This window comes from Cyclopterus lumpus, chromosome 3, assembly GCF_009769545.1.
Source record: "Cyclopterus lumpus isolate fCycLum1 chromosome 3, fCycLum1.pri, whole genome shotgun sequence".
NCBI lineage: Eukaryota > Metazoa > Chordata > Actinopteri > Perciformes > Cyclopteridae > Cyclopterus > Cyclopterus lumpus.
Window position 1 is genome coordinate 3,137,316 of NC_046968.1, and position 20,424 is coordinate 3,157,739.

At 41.7% G+C, this 20,424-nt stretch overlaps 1 protein-coding gene across 1 annotated transcript in view; it reads right to left on the bottom strand.

The window, feature by feature from the left end:
- cdh8 (cadherin 8) overlaps positions 1-20,424 on the bottom strand; it is a 94,726-nt gene that overhangs the window by 17,337 nt on the left and 56,965 nt on the right. Inside the window, exons 3-5 of the mRNA XM_034562828.1 lie at positions 15,767-15,886; positions 6,100-6,267; positions 5,645-5,832 (exon numbers count right to left, since the gene is read on the bottom strand). Of these exons, the coding sequence (XP_034418719.1) occupies positions 5,645-5,832; positions 6,100-6,267; positions 15,767-15,886 (476 nt within the window). The remainder of the gene's footprint in view (positions 1-5,644; positions 5,833-6,099; positions 6,268-15,766; positions 15,887-20,424) is intronic.

The following is a 20,424-nucleotide window of genomic DNA, read 5'->3' on the forward strand; positions in this document are numbered from 1 at the left end:
TCGGCCCGAAAGAACACAAATCTCCTCGCAAAGGGCCTCAGTGGCAGCAGATGATTAGAGCTGTTATACCATCTATCACAACCAGCTCACGGGAAAGAAATGAGAACAGGCGCTTATTCAAGACCATCAACAAAAGGTGTGATTTTCAAAAAGAGAAATCCGAACATTTTGTACAGGACACGTCATTCCGTGACTGACATAGCTGTTTAATCGCTGTTTTTCAATTGCTATGCAGTATTTCTTTTACAGATGGCTCATCATTAATATTTAAAAGAAAGAGGAGAGTCACAATTTTAGTCTCTTGGCATCTCCGAGGACACCCCAGACTGTCACAATTTCATTCAGAAACACCTCCGGTCGCTCTCATGCTATGAGAATAATGGGATCAAGTCACTTCCACACTCCATAACCGGGATTTATAGGGAAATCAAAACTGGGCCTTGCCGCTTGAGGGGATAGGAGCTGGCTTGGGGAGATAGAGGAGGACTAAGAGGAGGGAGATGAACAAAACGGCAAATGTATTCAGTTCAAGAAACAGGGGGATGGGGGGGGTAGAGGGGTGTCTGGGGGTCCAGCTGTGAGACGGGGGGAAGGGGGGGATGCGACTCGGGGGTTTGACTTCCACGCTACAATCCTGGCATCAGGGCGCCACCAGTCAGACCAAGCCCCCCTGAAGCCTCTCCAAGCCCCACTCCTCCACGCTCGGAGAAGCTATTCGGAAACACTTTTATTATTAACCTCCCCTTCTTCTGCTACCCCCCACCCCCCCTATCCCTTTCCTCTCTCTGATCCTGCCATCTGTGCTGAGAGTACATGGTGTCGCTGGACCTGGAGCCAATGGATTACACTTGAATTCAGAGGCTAGCGGAGAGGAGGAGTCTGTATGAGATTGTGGCTGGATGGTCAATATGATTATATGGAAATGGGGTGATATTACAGAATAATATGAATTATTCCAGGAGAGGTGAAGTTAACTGGCACTTTGCTTTTTTTATGTGCGTAATTCTATTTTCATACAACTGCTGTATGCTCAAGCAACACCAGAAATATGGATTCTGGAAAATGTACAAAATGTACAAAAACGGGATCCAGCTGAACAACACAAGCACCTGTCTGAGGTCGTGTTGATGAGCGTAAGTCCAACATCTCCTTTGAGCTCGGTTTTGTTCTCTGCTAATCCTGAACAAGAAAATGAAATATGTATAGCTAAATGAAAGGCTGTAGGCCATAAAGGACAACAGGAGGACATTCAGAGTGAGATGCTAAATCCCACGTGGGTTTGTCAACGTGAGCGACGACTTTCACTTCACACACAGATGAAAACCTCTGGTTCTGAAAAGTTATGCCAATGCAGAAGTGCCTTAAACTTCTTTTTAATGTCCAGAGGGCGACTCCTCTGGTTGCAAAAACAAGTCTGATTTCATAGAAGTCACTTCTCACTTGATTTATCCCCTCAGTAAACATTGTGAACATGAGTTTATGGTCTCAATCTCTTGTTTCAAGTCTTCTTCAAAACAGCATGATGTTCATTTAGTAAATGATGGTCCATTTATGATGTTCCTTTAGTCAATTATACACTATCAGAATGTGTTTTCAATTGATGAAAGTTAATTGTCACTTAAAAAATGTCTTATATATATGTTGCAAAAAAACAAGATGGCGACGACCAAAGACCAAGATGGCAACAGGTGACGTCACCGTGTCTACGTCCACTTATTATATACAGTCCATGGTCACACAGTCATTTGATCAATTGCTTATAGAACTATATGCAGTTTTATGAGCTCCGTTTTTTCCCATTTACATAAGTAATTTAGCAAATTATTCCCACTGTATTCCCACTTGACAGGATGTAGAAGCAACTCATTACATTTGTTTCCAGTGTCCTAACAGAGGGGGGAGAGGGGAGTCACACTGTTGCCGCCATGTTTAATTACACCAAATGCACTCGCTTGGTCTAAAGAAAGCACCGTGGTAAACAGTTTCCCTGATGGGCTTACTTAAGTTTGATTAATTATTTTTCAACATCAAGTACGAAATGACTGTTCTTTTAAATATTGTATGATATCCTACCCGTGGAATCACAACACAACTCATATTTGACCTGTTCCAATGATTAATTCAATAAACGCACACGCCGCTTTGAATGAGTAATCCAAGGAGAGCCACTTTGATTTTTATTAGGATGAATAGTGCCACTGTTGCCTATTCAGAGATGCATGAGTGCAAAAGGAAGACAGTTGAGCTACGTAGCAGACATGTTTGTAGTCAAGGCTGCACAGCCGGTTTAAAATTCATATGTGGTCCCGGTTACACTTCTAGACGGGGGCAGACCTACACGCAGCAACCAAGAGACACTCCTATTTTCCCTTGTGTTAACAACCCCTCCCCCCCGTGTCATTTATTTTGCATCGAATCAGTGTGTACACACAGGCCATTTGGAGACTTCAAAGTTCAGCCTTGGCTGCAAGGGTTGAAAGCTCAGCATCCCACTGACATCCCCCGACAGGCCTGGGGGCTGGCAGATAAAAAGCTTAAAACCCCAAACAGCAGAAGAATCTCTCGGCTGGTTCGTGCCTCTCAAGCCCCGGATGGATCAATATGTTTTAACCTTGCCGCGAGGGATCTTTAATAATTTGAATTCTCCGTTCCGTTACACTGAAATCTTTTACCCCTGTGACCCCGGGTGGAGAAACAACCCCGGGAACAAAAGCTGCATCTTTGAACTGGTCTCAACTGGAGGCGCTGCTCCCCCCCCCGACACATCACTAAAGAGTGAAAGCTGAGAGGAACAGGAAACAGCGAGGGACATGGAAGTGGAGGTTGCCTGAAAGACTAACACATTTGACATTTGCTTGGTCGGCAGTTGGAGATTTAACGACTTTGTGTCCAGCTGGTTCTCCCGCGCTGATGTTTCCTTTAGCGGCGGTGAATCGCGGTGCCGGCAGATCGCCCGAGCTCCTCTACATTCCGCCGCCCACGTAGTTCATTGTTCACACTCTGACAAAGTCACGCCACACGTCCTTGGGGTAATGTCATTTTACATCACAACACAATGCCGTTCCACATTTTGAGTGATAGCGCAGCTTTTCCCTCCATGCACTAAGCATGACTGGAGCCTTACGAACGCCCATCCATCAATCAAATGTGATTCAATATACGCAAAGATCCTCTAGCGAGCGGAGCATCTATATGAATATAGAATGCAGAAATATATGAGCGGCGTTTGTTTCTTTGATACCACTTGCTGGCGGGTCACGGCGTTATTAAAACGCCCTGCCGTTTTCAGATTCCACACAAGCAACCAATGATATGAGTGAAACCTCTACGACTTTTATCCTGGAGCAAATACGCATTCTTGAAACATCTGAGGCAAATCTAGAAACGTGTTACACGGTCGGAATTGTGTGGAAATCACTAAGATCCTCGGATTCGTGTTCCATCCGCAGCAAAGCGTGCGCCTCGGTCACATTTCAAAATGAGCTAATGAATACAACGTTATTGATGCGAGCGCTTCCCCAACATCCCGTTGCACCACGCCATTAAACGCTAATGCGTTTGCCTCAAGGTTAGAGATTGGGGTTTTGTGACAGGGATGTCGCTAGCTTGTTTTCCTCAGGACCGTACACACGGGGGAATGTCTTGAACAAGTGTAATGAGCGCCGTATTTTCTTTTAGGAACCACTCGTACTAATGCTCCCGTAAGCGAGGCAATTAACCAGCAACTGCTTCGCTGTCATTGCTTTCGGGGCCAGCGGTAGAAGAGTGCAGCTCTCACATGTGGATGTGTTAGCGTCACAAAAAAAAGCCACAACATACAACTTTAGGTGTCGTCCATCTGCTCCTTACGGGGATGGTAATTCAGTGAAACTGAATTTAACTAATGTTAAAACGAGGGCTCAACAATTTGCCTTCAGCTAAGACAGCTCCAGCTAAACAGGCAAGTCTGTAATGGGAAAATGAGATTATCTTGTCCACACACACAGAAAGTATGGCTCTAAAACTTGACTTCAAGCTAAAAGCATGTCTTCTTTTAATGGAAGGAAGCAAAAAGGTTCTTAAACCTTCAAGGTACTCTACGCACAGGCGGCGTCTAAATATGTAATGTTTTAATGTTTTAGTAAAGCCTTCTCTCACAAACAGAATTTCCCCAGAAGTGGTACAGAAGAAGAAGAGCACTCATGTTAGCTCATCAGTTAGAATTAAAAACTAAAAATGTTACACAGCTTTTGCTAATGTCTTTAACAAATTAGCTGTAGCAGCAAGGGTTTAGCCCTGGATACTGTGGATTAATTTGGGGTCATGCATCGATAATTATTGCAATATAAATCACTGCTCTATATATTAAAAAAATATATATATTTATTTCATGAGGCCTACTTTAAACACTTCCTGGCCGTTTTATTTGGTTCAGCTATACAATTAAATGCAACCCGCAGCCTGGTCTCATAATTTACATTCCCATTTCATGATACTGCATCGACGCCTTTTCTCCCAGGTTACGTTAACAATTCTCTGAAGTCACACGCACGACTTTCACTCAGGAGACCGGCGTTTTTCTCCTGTGAGAATCCGAAAGTAACATATTTATTTTATTCCAAACCATAATCTTTAACTTCACCTACCAAGTGGTTTTGTTACTGAAACCTAAACGTCATTGAGAATGTCTTTTTTGAAACAGCCAAAGCATCATGAGAAATCAAACATTATACAATTGATTTATAACATACATATATATATATATATATATATGTTATAAATCTTATACATATACATATAATATAATGTACAGATTGTAAAGCCCTCTGAGGCAAATTTGTAATTTGTGATATTGGGCTATACAAAATAAACTGAATTGAAAATTGAATTGAATTTACATGTTGGTAGAAATGTGGATATGGAGAAGAGACGTGGGGACACAGTTTATCCAAGGTTTGCAGAAAAATGATAATGCTATCTTGGGTTGACATTTAAGAGAGGGGTTCATTCAACTCCATGTGCAAAATTGAGGTTATATGTTCTGGTGGTGTTGTACTAGCCTGCAGTATATTAAAATGTGTTTGTAATACTTTACCCCACTCCTGTTAGAAACACCAAACTAAACAACTAAATGCTCAATCCAGTTTAAACAAATGTTCCAGCCACTCTATGTTTGGAATAAGAGCCAATAAACAAACTGGGTTACAGCTTTCTTTTTAATGTCCAGGACTCGCGTTCTCATTATGATCGCTCTGCACATTACAGAAAAATGATGTGCACGTCCAACAATGTGTTGCAAACTGCAATAACAGGGTGTAGTTGCAAATTTGAGTGAGCGCTTTTCCCACACAGTTCTGCATTAACGCAGCACGTGTTTCGTATACTGGGATTGGTTCATCGAGGAGGTCCAGCTGTGTAACTGGGAACCCACCTCCCAATATGAGTGTCAGGGGCTGAGCAAAAGGTTTGAAGTGGGAGGGGTTGTCTTCTATTTCCGCAGCACACTGGTCAAGCCATTTAAATCACGCTGTTCCCTACGACTGGTTTCACTATCAAAGATACCACGTGTGGAAGACGCTGAAAACACCAAGGCTCAAACTTACTTGTCTGGCTAACATTAGCGAGTGTTACAGTGAACTCACAACTGCTGTGTTCAGTGTCTTACCTTTTTCAGGCGAAGAATCCCCTCTTGCGTCTGCGAGTCCGTGACAATCTCAAACATGCCTTGGTCATCCCCCTCGATGATGCTGTACGTTGACTTTGAATTCTCGCCGATGTCTCTGTCATTCGCTTTCACCTTGCCGCCCATTTTCCCCACCGGTAGATCTTCTGGGATCACAAACTCGTACAAACCTGGGGAGGAACAGACATGGCTCTTTGGTTTTCGAGCAACTGCTCATCGAATTAAACAAAGCCACGGAAGCATATTACAGCACTGCATCATCATTAGACTTTACGGCAGTTTGAATACGTTTCTGAGGAGCCCGTTTAATGAAATTTACAAAATCGCATTCATTTCTCCCAATTATGAGCAAACGGAGAAATACTCATTCAGAGCAGCAGTAATTTGTTTCTCCTCCCGATTCGATTTGGGACGTACAAGGTCGTGAAGTTACGTACTTTTAGAGAACTTGGGTGGGTTGTCGTTGATGTCCGTCAGCGTGACGGTGACGGTGGTGGTCCCAGACAAGCCGCCCATGTGTCCTCCCATGTCCTTAGCCTGAATGACCACCAGGTACTCCTCTCTCATCTCCCGATCCATCCCATGGAGAGCAATCTTTATGGTCGCTGGAGGTGAGAACACATAAATGCAATTCTAAACATGACTGATATGCTCTGCACATCATTTTAATGATGCTCATGCGAGTGTGCACGGGCATGCGGGAGGAAAAAAACGAGGCACGCTGCGACCGTCACGCTGTGACCGTCACGCCTACCTCACTCCTCGGTTTGTGAGTTGCAAAACAAGGAATCCATATTCAAAGGGAAAGAAAAAGAAAATCCCTGCAGGTTGAATCCCAGTCTGTGCGAGCATGGCAAGGTGGTCATGACGGAGCCATTCCCAGCACTGAGAATCAGCTGTTTGTCTTTGAATCCTCACCACTAGGGTAGCTGCTGTGCTTCTGCTATGCTTCTGTGATCTTGTGGTTGGAAATTCTATCCAACAATAATCTGAGGAATCCTACCTAGAACTAAAAATCTCAGTACTAGACCAGACTAAGAAATCTACAAGCAACGTTTTACAGCAAAACTGTGGACATCTATTGCTGTCTTGTGGAGGTTTCTGGCTTCATTCTGCTGATCTTTGGGCCTGGTAGGCCGTGAAGCCTAAGGACGGTGCCATGACACCCAAAGCTTCTAACAATGCCACCATGGCTAAAATGTCTGAATTGTTGGATCAGCAAAAAGACTTCTATAAATCTTTGCTTGAACAACAGGAAAAAAAACTTCAAAACACGTGTACAGATCATAGTAAAACTGGTTTCAAAAATTGTAATGAAACCAAGACAGATTTGGACACAATCTGCAAAAGTTTGATCTAAATCTCAGACAAATCAGACTATCTGGAGGGCCAGTCCAGACGCCATCATATTGTGGTGGATGGCAAAAGAGTCTGGTAAAGAAAACCCGACTGACTGTGAAAAGGTGAGAAAACTCTTCCGTGAAAAACTACAACTGCATCATCTGAAAATAGATTTGGATGGGACCCATCGGGTTGGAAAGCTGATTCCATCTGCACATAGACCCATTGTGGTCAGACCTCTAAGGCTGCAGGATGAACACTCTGTTCTACATGAAGCTAAACATCTGAAGGGCTCAGGCATCTTTATCAACGGGGACCTCCCTGAATCCATCCGCCAAAGAAGAAAAGAACCACTCCCAGCAATGAAGGCCACTCGAGAAAGAGGTGACATTGCAACTTATTGTCCATCCACTTACTCAAAGCCCACTTCAACAAAGAAATGTTCAGTCAGGCTCCTTAGTCTCAAACCATAGGAATATATTAAGTACTTTTTCTTTTGTTTTTATCTGTATACATGATTCTTTACATTCTGTACACTATGATCTACAACACATCTGATCTGGAAGGCCAGACCTGTACACCGTTTGATTCCTTTACCAGTGACTCTGATGTTGACCCAGATTTACATTTTTTTTCATCATTTAATGTTTCTAACCTCTGTAGTTTTTATGATGAAACTCAGTTGAATGACTTGTGTGTTTTTCTGCCACGGAATACATTCTCTACTTTTCATATGAATATAAGAAGTCTTCGGAGCAATTATGACAAATTAATTCATTATTTATCTTTACTGAAGCATGATTTTTCAGTTATTGCCCTGTCAGAAACATGGCTTACTGAGGACTCAAGAGACTTCTTTAAAATACCAAAATACAACTCAGTTCATCATGTAAGAGGAAATAGATCTGGAGGTGGAGTATCTCTGTTTATTCATAGTGACTATGATTTCAAAATTAGGGATGATCTCACCTTGAAGTCAGAGAAGGATGAGGTGAGCTCTCTGGTGTCTCTGGTGGAAAGAATGTTATTGTGGGTGCTTTTTATCACCCACCAGACTGTCATCAACGTTTTTAATGACAGTCTGGCCTGTTCTCTTGACCTGATAGACAATGAGGATAAACTTTGTTACATTTTAGGCGATTTCAATATAAACCTTCTAAAAAATCGACTACATACTCCTACTGGGGATTTTCTTTAAATCCTTTACTCTAGTTACTCTAGTCCCTCTTATTCATAAAGCAACACGAGTTACAGAAAATTCAGTGACTTTGATTGGTTACATCTTGATAACACAACTAAATCTGGAGTCTTGTATTTCGACTTTTTTTCAAATACTCTTTGATCGTGATTAAGAGAGCTAAACATACTAAGAAAATAATGCAGAAAAGAATTATGAGCAAATCAAATATTTCTAAATGTAATGATATTCTTACTGGGGAGATTTATATGTGGAAAATAATGCTGATTTGGCATATCAGAAGTTTATGAACGTTATTAACCTTAGTTTCAATGAGTGTTTTCCAATTTGTAGTTACACCTAGAAAGTCAATCAATTTAGTAAACCCTGGTTTACATTTACATTTACATATACATGTACTGAAGCTACAGATGACAAAAAATAAACTGTACAGAAAATATCATTCTACTCCTCTTACTTATAAATCCTGTAGAAATAATTACACCCATACCATTAGATCTGCAAAAAAAATATATTTCAGTAAAACATTTCTGAAGTGTTCAAATGATATAAAAAAAACACGTGGAAAGTAATAAATCAGGTGCTGCAAAGAGAAAAGACTACCAAAGAGCTTCCTTCAGTCTTTTTGGATGGTGACAATTCTCTTGACAAGCCATTTGACATCTCTCAAAAATGTAATGAATTCTTTGTAAACATTGGTCAGGATTTAGTTAACAATATTCTGGCATGTCATGAGAATCCACTGGATTTTATTCCAACAAATATCCCTATTATCTCTAATGTTATGCCCCCAGATATTCAAGAAATAAGTGATATAATTGATGATCTAATTCAATTCTTTACAAACACCCGTATGGTTTCCGTAAAAATCCTTCAACATATATGGCTTTACTTTACCTTGATAAAGTTATCTCTGCACTTGACAACAATACATTTATTTGCAGTATTTTCATAGACTTTGCAAAGCCTCCCACACAGTAAACCATAATATCCTAAAAGTTATGTCGCCAACAGAAGACAGTTTTTTTGTGTTAAAGGTTATTCAAACAAAGCTATACTAATATGTGGGGTTCCATAGGGGTCCATTCTTGGTCCGTTATTATTCCTAATTTATATTAATGATTTGTCCAACGTGTCAAAAAGTATTTTTCCAATAATGTTTGCTGATGACACAACCCTAGTTCTCTCTCATTCAAATTTCAATTCTCTGATTATGGAAGCTAATGCTGGTTTAACTACCTATGCTACATGGTTCAAATTAAATAAGCTATCTTTGAATATCAAAAAATCTAATTTTATTATTTTCAGTGGCAAAAAATCGTATTTGAAGGATTTAACTAAAATTGAATCTCTTGAGATGCCTCAACTGTCATCTACAACATTTCTAGGAATTATACAAATCTATTGGAATCACAAGGAGGGTTAAACATCTTGTCTCTGCAAACTGTCTCCTTATTCTTTATTACAGTTTAATGTATCCTTATCTTTCATACTGCAATATAGTTTGGGCTAGTACTTTTCCTACTTCTCTGAAAATATGTTTTGTTAGAATTGCAACCCGGTCACAGTCTCACATCTTTATTTCACAAACTGCAGATTCTTACTATTTATGACATTAACATTTCTTTAACTTGCATTTTCATGTATAAGATACTTTTAGGTGAAGGAAATATTCAAAGTGAATTCACAGATTCATTCTTACTCAACTCGTCAATCTTCACATCTTCATCCTCCTAAATTCCTGACTAGCAGAGGTCCATTTTAGATTAGATTTCGGGGGAATCAAATTATGGAAGGATTTTTCCCACCTAACACAGAAATGTCATTCTATAAAATGTTTCCAAAATTGCCTAAAAGAAAGTCTAATTGCTGTTTTGTAAGGGATTACAGTTCATGTCTTTCTTGTTTTAGTTGTTATATCAACATGTTTAGCTGTTTCACTCATGGGACTTGTAGCATTACCATTGCTTAGGAAATGCCACAGGGGTATAATCCAATATCCCTGAACAAACGCAAGCCATGCTCACTTTCACATGCACACACATGCCCACTCAGACTCGATATAATTATTTTTCTTTCTTTTCTTTCTTTCTTTCTTTTTTCTTTAGTTGTCTATCTTATGCATTTTTTATTTTATGTTTGCAATTTTGTAAAATTGTAAATATTATATAGGTGGAGGCTTCAAATAAGCCCAGTTGGCTTTTTGTCTCTTCCTGCAATGTGATATTCATTTATCTCTGTTGTGATTTTTTATTTTATTGTTTGAATTGTGCAAAGAAAAAAGAAAAAAAAAGAATGTGTCGTTCTGCCGTCTACAGTCATTTGTATTCTGATCGAGTGTGAATTATGCTGTCTGTCTTGTATAATCTTGAATATTGTATGCAGAATGGACCTTATTGACTCTGCCATGGCACTGAATATAAAAAGGGCTCAGCGCCGACGTCTACGGATAATCCACTCAGGAAACAGAGACCCGGAGGATCATCAAATGAATATAAAACCCCTCATAAAAGCCCGGCTTTGGCATGACACCCTGCCGTGGTCCTGAACTGCCTCAGACAATGAGAATATGCTTCGCTGTGAGGAAAAACGTGGGAGGGGGTAAGAATGTTGTCTGGGCCCGCATTTTGTATTCTTGTGATAGATTTTTACTCACGGATGTAGCACAACTTCAGGGTCGTTTCTTTTCTTTTGGAGGTCACACACACACACACACACACACACACACACACCACTGATTATCTAAACAAGGGTTGGGTATTTTTAATAAAATATCTACCTCGCATTGGAGGAGGGAGCAATAACCTCTTATTTCAGATACCTAAATAAATAGGAATCTTTTCACAATACAATACAGCAAGCTTTTTTTCAGCTCTGTTTTGATACAATTGGCGAGCACATTTTGAGCTTACTTTTGGAAAAAAAAAAAATTAAAATGACTAAACTACAGTAATGTTTGGTCAGAAATCAGCACTAAGACAGTAATCCATGAAGAAGTAGAGGTAGAGGTTGCAAACTGGAAACAAACTCATCTAGGATATACAATTATCCAGATGGGTAATTATCCAGGTAATCCAGAGGTTTTATTGAGTTATTTCATGTCATCCTGTATTAGCCGTGTGTCATGCTGTCAACGCATTCTGATGTTTCCATACAGCTTTTCTAATACGAAACTTCAGATTGCACGTGAATGGAAACATGGCTATTGTATCTCAAGCGTTATAATAATTTCAATAGCTCTATGAATTGTGAACATCGTCACAGTAACGACCGAACAAGCAAACAAAATATGATGCGTTTGGTGATTGTTGAATTTGAACCAGCACTCAAGACACAGTGTGACTCTCAGACCCCAAACTACTTCTACATGTATATATATATATATATATATATATATATATATATATATATATATATATATATATATATATATATATATACTTATTAATTAAATTAGACCCCAGAGAGAGAGGTCTATCTTCCTGTCAGGCCTCTTAGAAAAAACTAACTAAATAGCAGGCATATTAAACCATATCTGGTTATATATATATACAAATATATTATATAGTTATATATAAATGACTCAACCATTTTATTCAAAATAATTACTAAATGAATGTCCTCACAACATAGGGTTTACACAAGGACAGTTTGTATTGCATCTATTGTACTGCTACTACTCCAACTACCCATAATACAACTAAAATAATAATAATCCTAATAATCTTATTTAGTAGAACACTGCAATAGGCAGTGGGCCAATTGTTCAGTTTCATGCAGTTAAGCCAGAGAACCTTGAGGTGTACTCTGAATCTGAAACACATGTACAGTACGTAGTGTATCGTCTCACTCGTCCTTGCAAGTGTACACGAGACGCATAACGAGGCCTCAGAAGGACGGAGTGACCGAATATCAATTTGTCCTCCAAAGGAGAAAGTGGTCGCCATTTTTTTACTTTTAAAATTGTTCACCAACAAAATGCTCTATTTTTCTCCCACCCATTCTGGTGTTTGCTCTTTTTATAGAAACTGTCAAACCTATATGGGCGCACACTGAACACTTAAACTCTCCATGCGGTGTCTTGTCGCTGGTCTAAGCAATAAAAATGAGCGTGAACTGGCATCAACAAGGTAGAGGCCCACCTCTCTTCTAGTCGGGAAAACAAAATGCACCCATAGATAAAAAAGAGCAACACAAACAAGTCACTCAAACTCCCTCCACACACACACACACACACACACGCACACACACATTTCAGTCACCATGCTCGAAGCAACACTCTCATCTCTGTTGATCATCGTTAATTATTCAAATTAATTCCTAATCACTGAAAAGGGAGGATAGACAAACACTCATTTCCATAGATATTTGCCTCAACTTTTTGTTGTGTCTTCCTTTCTTTCTCCACCGACCATTAACCAAGTGATGAATTGGGGCATGGTGTTTATTTATTTATTGAATGCTTTTCATTTCCAATGTGGCGTTGCAAGTGTCAAACGCATTCTAATGGTTGTTTTCCCCTTACCTTTTTCATCAACATTCATTAAAACATCTGGCTCCCATGAATGAGCCATCTGCATGTGCTGCACAATCACACCGATGTTATGAATGCTAATCCTTAAATTGTCCGTTCAGTGCGTCTTCCAGAGCCGCCGCGTCCCGGCTGCGGATGCCTTCTGGATTGCGGCACCCGGCAGCGGCGAGGACGAGGAGGACGAGCCCGATTTCCACGTGACTGTTCGCCCCTGATTATGCACATAAATTTGGAGAGTCCCTTTCTTGGAGCTTGTTTATTGTGCGCCGTTCCCCCAAAATTGTGAGCAGTTGATTTCCATCTCATCTCTTATTAATGTCATTTCACCATTATTTAATCATATTGCTTACAGACACATGTTGAAAAGTCAGCTGGAAAAGCAATTAAAGATCCAATCTGGAAACTGTTTTGAGATAACTTTATGCACGATGTCGCTGCCGAGGAGTCTGCCTTGTGAAAGGAAGAAGTCATTATTATCATTATTATTTTGAATACACAACGCAATGATGTTACAGCATATGAGTACTGGCCCATTTAGCATTTAGGGCGACCAATCAGCTAATGGAAGCACGCAACTCAGTGATGCCCATATGAATCTCATAATTCGGCGTTTTTTAATATTGTATTTCATGCAACCCGTTGTTGAACCACGCCGCTGATGATCAGTTGACCCGGCCAAACCGGGAAGCGCATCATGGAGGAGCCATTGTATTTGTATGGATGTGTCCGACTGATAAAAGCTCACTATTGTCCCCACCCGCCTACATGCGCGGCCTTTACTTCCTGTGAAAGGCTGCACGTGTATCTTATTCAGCCGGCCCACGTGGATCTTATTATCCAGATTGCAATGACGCGTGAGTAACAATGTGTTGCATATAATGCTTTCCATCACTGATGTCGGTGAGAGGCCCGGCGAAGATGTCGGCGTGATGGAAGCGTTACCTTATTAAATCTATCGGGAGCCGCGTACACGTTACGGGGTCTTATTTCTGTGTGTGTTCTACACACATTCATTCACACACATGGACACACTTCCCCTGCGTTATTTCCCGTCCCCGGTTTTAGTAATAGTGCCCCCACCCCCCCGCTGATCCACCCCTCCCCAGCATACCGTTCATGTTTTGAAACCATAATTGTGCAGCTGTAGATGGACGGCTGCAGAGGAAAGGGGACGCGGAGCTCCGGGGAGCCCGAGTTAACAGCAGGCCGTAATCTACAAGCGTTGCACCAAAACAGATGGGCTGCGTTACCTGCGGTCCTGTTGTCGTTGTTGTTGTTGTTGTTGTGGGTGTTACAGAACTTTTTAAAGCCATAACCAACGTTGTCAGCTCCTTTTTAGCGTGCGTTTTCTGGCTTGCAAGACAAGGTGATACAGACGCACCCACGCAGCGAGTAACGCACTTGTTAACATAGTTGCCAGGCGGTCTTCTTGTTCACTATTCTTTTTTTTCTTCATTTTTTTTCCCACTGTAATTCCCTTTATTGTCCTCTCAGAAAATGTATGCATTTTAGATGAACGCACAGCGGTGGACTGAGGCCACCTCTGAAGGGCCAAGCTGTTGCATCTTCGCCTGCTGGAACCAACCTGTTGCACCTGTGGGCAGCTCACATGTACATTAAATGCACCCTGCCTCACATCTGTCTTTCTTCTTTTATTATTTTACATCTGTGCAGCACCGATACCAAATACTCAGGCAGCATTGCAAATGAGCATGCACTGATTTGTAATACAACTGGAAATATTACAGCAGATATGTGCGTGTATATTCTTTTGATGTAGATGTCTTGCTGCTGTTTCATCTCATGTTTAGTTGTCACAGTTACACTGTAACATAATAGTCAATCATATCTTTAAAAACGTTTTTTTTAGACCTTTCCTTAAACCAATAAATACCTTCCATGTATTTTAAGTTTAGCCTCTTTGATTTTGCTCTACGATTCCACAGTCCATAATACTCTCAGTAATACTCATTGAATAGTAGCCATCAGCCGGCAGCATGAACATTCTGCAAATTAACGATGGGCATGTTTACGCAGCAGAGGTAACTTTGTTAATTAAGATATTTAATTATCCCGTCATGGTCACAATCGAAGCGTAATGACGTTCTGTACTTTTCAAGAAGAAAAAAGACTAAAGCTGAGCCCACCACTTGACCCGAGGTGACTTTGTAGCTCATTTATCTAAGTCGAAGCAGGCCATAAAAAAGGACAATGTTTAAATACTGAGAGGTTCTGGCCCGGTGTGACTGGCCCCGCCGAGACGAAAGACTCTGAAATAATCCTTAGATGTAATCACCGTCTCTCTCTCCCCCACTGTTAAGCCTGTTTCTTTCCCTTTTTGTCCCATTGTGGGTGTGGCGTTCATTCATTACATTCTGTAATACATTATGCTCTCTCCACTGGTTGGAAACGGACAAAGGATGTGCGTGCGCTGTATTAATAGCTCCCATTAAATGTAATGAAGCAACGTTTGGACCGCGGGGAGATCTTCGTCGGGCTTTGTCATGCAAACAATGAGGAACAGCACAAAGAGCTCCAACTGTCCCGCGTAGGTGTCCTCCTTTTGTGTCCCTGCATGCTATTTACAGTGTGATACTTGAACTGGTTGCAGTAAGCAACTAGATATGGCCAATCCCGCTGATAAATGTGTGTGCTGCTTGGTCTTCTAGTTAGATCTGCAGAGGAACAGATTCACCTGGGCGACTGTGGACTCAGTGGTGAGCAGGGTCGTCCTTCAATCAGAGGATCGGCGGTTCAATCCCCGGCTCCGCTAGCCCATGTCGACGTGTCCTTGGTTAAGACACTTAACCCCAAGATTGCTCTTGTCGCTGTTCCTACGGTGTGTGAATGTTAGTTACTGCTGATGTGCAGGTGGATCATTAGCTCCTCCCATCAGTGTGTGAATGATGTCAAGTAGTGTTAAAGAGCTTTGAGTCGTCGGAAGACTAGAAGAGCGCTACACAAGTACAGGTCCATTTACCATTTATCTCATCACTGTAAAACACCGACAAGCACTCGGCTCTGCACTCACCGGAGTTGGGCTCGACGGAGAAATATGGTTGTCCCTCCAGGATGCTGTAGACAAGTCTAGCGCTGTTCCCGTACACCGGATCATCGGCATCTGTCGCTGTTACCCGGGTAACCGGGGTACCTGTGGGGCAGAATGACAGAGTCAGGAACTGTAACTCGATAGGCAATCATCTCTACATAGCTGTGCCAATCGAGATGAGACCATTCAACCCTCTGTGGGGTTGATTTTGTTAGAAAAAAAAGAAATCCGGTCCATTCTGTATCAGACGCAATGCAAATTGTGTTGCTCTGAAATATCAACAGTGTATATGAAATATAAGCATTTATATCTGTACATGTTTTAATACAGAGACAGTATAATAACTATTATGATGGAGAGGGCAGCTGAACAGAGTGGTTCATTTGAAAAGAAAACTAAATGTTGTCATCGTACTATTCTGCAAACCACAGATACTTGAATGTGGAAGTCCCAAAAGAGTTGGCACACGCAAAACTACAGTTTTTTCGAGTCTGTTGTGACACCGAAAATAAACGCAACCCTTTATGATGTCACGTTACATTGGGGAATTATCAATTTAAAGGGACAGTGTGTGACATTTAGTGGAGAGGTTCTCTTTCAATGCGTGTCGGAGAACTCCGTTGGCATTCAAAGGGATAGGTACCTTTAGGATGTTACCACCAGGAGCTATCTTTATACCGGACTCACTGGAGGTGAATGTAGAAAAGAGAACAAGGGCTAGTTAGAAACGGTTGTTTCTTTTGAAGGCCATCCACTACACTGTTTTTGTAGAAACTCATTCAGGAAGTTCTACTGATGAACATCTTTCTGATGTCAATCATGTTTCATATGGCGTCGACTGTGTCTATTTGTTGCCTGAGTTTTTGGTGGCAAATTACTTTCCCCATTTGGGATTAATAAAGTTATAGTGTCTCAGCCAGCAAAGAAGTTTACAAGAACAAATGAGCTAAACATTTAGACTACATAAAGTAAAAGAAGAAAACATGCATTTAGCCGAGTGTGAGTAAACGTAGCGTAGCGGCGAATGACAGACTGCTGATACAGACGACTTAGGTTTCACTTTCATTTACACGCTCACACTTGTTCAACAGATGTTTTCACCAAGTATCAGCTCTGACGAACGTCGTTGTTGTCGTCAACTCAAATAATCTTCACTTCACCTGGTTCACTTCAGTGTTTCTTCGGTATCAGTATCTCACACTCGTGAGTGTTGGTTAATGTGTTGTTAGCAAGGGTGAAAATCCACAGCGCTGGATGTGTCACACACTTATTGCAACGCAACAGGGAAAGTAAAGTGTTGTTGAAGGTCACGAGATAAGTAAACAGGTATTTGAGACTTGTCACTTAGAGGAAACTTTAAGCCAAATTAAAAGTTTGACTTTTTAGCCGCCACCTTCACGCCAACAATACTCAATGTAGCAGAAGTGGTGTCCTTTATCCGACCGGCTCCACGAGCTTTGCAAGAAATGTGCGCAAGGACCTCCATCAATACCCCAGCTCTGCCGAACGCTCAAGGCGAATCACAAAAACAGATTAGTGACAATTCAATCCACCATGGACGGCTCCATTATGAGGTATCAGGGAAAAAATGCATTGAAAAACTGAATATAAAGAGACTATTAACGCAATTAAACTTGTTCATTTTAATACACAGTGACCTAGCTCCTCATCAGCCTCAGTGTGACAGAGTGTGTGTGTGTGTGTGTGCATGTGTGTGTGCGTGTGTGTGTGTGTGTGTGCGTGTGTGAGGGGGAGAGAGAAAGGAGAGGAAAGAGGCTGACATGCTGACAGCGGGCAACACGCTGGCAGGAAGCTACAGATGGTATGCTAATTGTTTCTGTGAGAGATGTTTAAAGGTGTTCTGACAACAAAGGGAGTCGTCCCTCGTCGCAGACGGCACAGGTCCTGCCACGGGCGCCAACGTCTGTCCGCTGCAGATGAAAACGCTTGTGCTGAGATGTGCTGGAACCACAGTCCCTGCACATCCCGGACATCTGCACGCTCACGGACGGCTAACTGTCTTTTTCTACAAGCTCTGAGACAACCTCCATCTGACCTGCTGACCCATGTGCAGCACAGTGATGACTTTTGATGATTTTCAACCAGCTTTGTATCGTTGCATATGGAGTATTATGCAAATGATCAATGTGGAACTTCAGTCCATGTTGCCAGCACCCAAAGGCCACTTGCTCATTTACCAGTAAAAGTGTGCCGGCTCGAGGGCAGTTGGTTGGAACTACAGATTGTACTTTAGAGCCCAAAAAGCGAACCTGACATTCAGGGCCACTTAAGCCATGTGAGCCTGAGCACAGTGTGGAGGAGTTAGGGCGTATGGAGGAGGAATGGACCTGTACTTAATAAGCTGCCACAGCCAAGAGTCACACAGAACAGCAGCCGGGGATGGTGCACCGATAGAAACTGAGGTGGAGTCGCTTCATTCAAAAGACACTGGTGTGAATCCAACTTTAAAGAGGAAGGGGCACAAGCATGTGCAATGTCACACCTACGCTGTGGCCCACATGTGGACAGGATCCCGAACCACCCCCCAAAAAAAATAAATAAAAATAGCAAAACCAGCGGGGGAAAGTGGATGTCTGTGGGTAGAGTAAGTACAATAACAGCAGTTTGCCGTAAAACAGTCCGTTTTTAGGAGTTATGACTGAAAATAGTTTTGCATTTGGTCTACACAGTGACAGCAACAAGTACAATGTATTCTGGTTGTTGTAGTTACCTTTTGAGCCAAAGGGAATACACAGCCCCTTGTCTCTGTTCACCCTGTCTATGCAGCACCAATGTAAAATACATGTACACCTCTCTACAGCAAAGGCAGCTCACTTTTTATGAAAAGACCATCGATCCAATGAAATACTTCTGTAAGAAACAGTTAATCTACAAAAAGTTCAAAACCAACTCATGGGAATAGATTTGTTATCCCCAAAGATAACCATTCCAGTACAAGGGCTTTTTCACAATTTGCACTACACCAAAGATGTGTCTCAGATCTGTGCCATTTTTCTCCCCATTAATGCCATCCAAAACATAAGTCAGCCATTGATTAATAGTCACCGCCGCCGTCTGTCGTCGTGTAACAGCAAAACAAAGCAAAAAGCCACCTTTGCACTCTGACTGGAATAGCAGTTTCACTGTTGCAGCCCAATTATTTCACAGTGAGCGAGCCTCAAGTGGTCCCCCGAGACCGAGTAATTCATTGTCTTATGATGACCTATGCTGTTGTGTTGCCAAAGCTTACCCTGTAAATTCCATACCACTTGTTACACCCCATGTCTTTTGCAGCGTCAAGATCACGGCAGATCAATGAGCTCTCTTTCTTCCCCGTGTTTCTGCTTGCTGCGATAGCGCTAGCAGAAGAAAAAATACCCTGCATGGTTTAACTTGATGTCAGCCGCTGATAGACTTGGAATTTTCTCTCCATGAATCTCCTAAACCGCTTACTGTCATTTCCTTTCAAAATCGACGCCTCGGTACGAGGTTATCCATGTCTGCTCTCTACAGATATTACACAAACTGCCGCTATGTGGGAGTTTCCACAAACGTGTTAGACAAGTCAATAATATTTCAAACAAATGGGTTGACAGAATGTGATGAAACGTCACAATTGCATCCCATGAATGTGTACAATAATCCAAATAGGTGTGCTAATGCAGAAGCAAATTATATCCTGTGTGCCATAGCTGTTTGCCAATTGTCAAACAAAGGAAATTGAGAGACAGCTAAAAAAAAATTGCCCCTCTTTTTTCTTCTTTTTTTCAGAGCCTTATCTGCCTTAAAGTTAAATGACTACTACTACATGGGGAGAAGGCAGCCAGCTACACACCGCTAATTATGAAAAGCACCTTCGTTCTTCTCAAAGGTGTGTGACTATTGCAAACAGGCTTTATAAATCCAGTTACACTGCGCATTGAATTAGGGGAGGTAGAGGGTAAGGGGAAAAAAAATTAAAAATCTTCATAAAAACAGTGGAACCGGTGAAGCGTGAAATAGCTCCCTCTTTCTTTTCCTCCCACAGGGGAAAAAATGCTCCTCACCAGGCCCGATAAAAAAAATGAGGGATTAGGAGAGCCAGTGTTTTGGTCCGGTTTCAAATCAGTGCAGATTAGCTCGTCCTTCCCCTTGATAATGCTCGGAAATTTCAGGGACACTGCAGAAATGTTTGCAGCTGTAGGGCCAGGCAACGGGCGCGGAAACTCGATTGTAGGAGGAGTATTGTCTCTGGCTTTTATTTGAAGCCTGTAGCGTTGCAGCGATTACAAAAATAGCAACACTTCCAGGGATGAAAAAAAACAGGAATGGCTGCTAAAAAAAAACCCCAAAACAGTGCATGTACAAAAGAAGAAAAAACGATGTTCACTCAGAATCCAACCGATGTCCTGTACGCTCTGCCGCTCTCGCATCTTTCTTTTCTTTTCTCACCTAAAAAGTGTCACTTACACACCGTTTTTGGTCAAACCTGTTAGTGGAAGTCGGTGCACGCGTGCGCTACTTCCTGTCTAAATGGATTTGTCTCACTTTTCCCCCCCGCTGTCGAGCAAATGCTGGACACTGAGAGATTATGTATGAATGTTCCCGGGGGAAAGCAGATCTCCCCCTATTGGTTGGGGCAGTGGCCCGCTGAGTGAAAA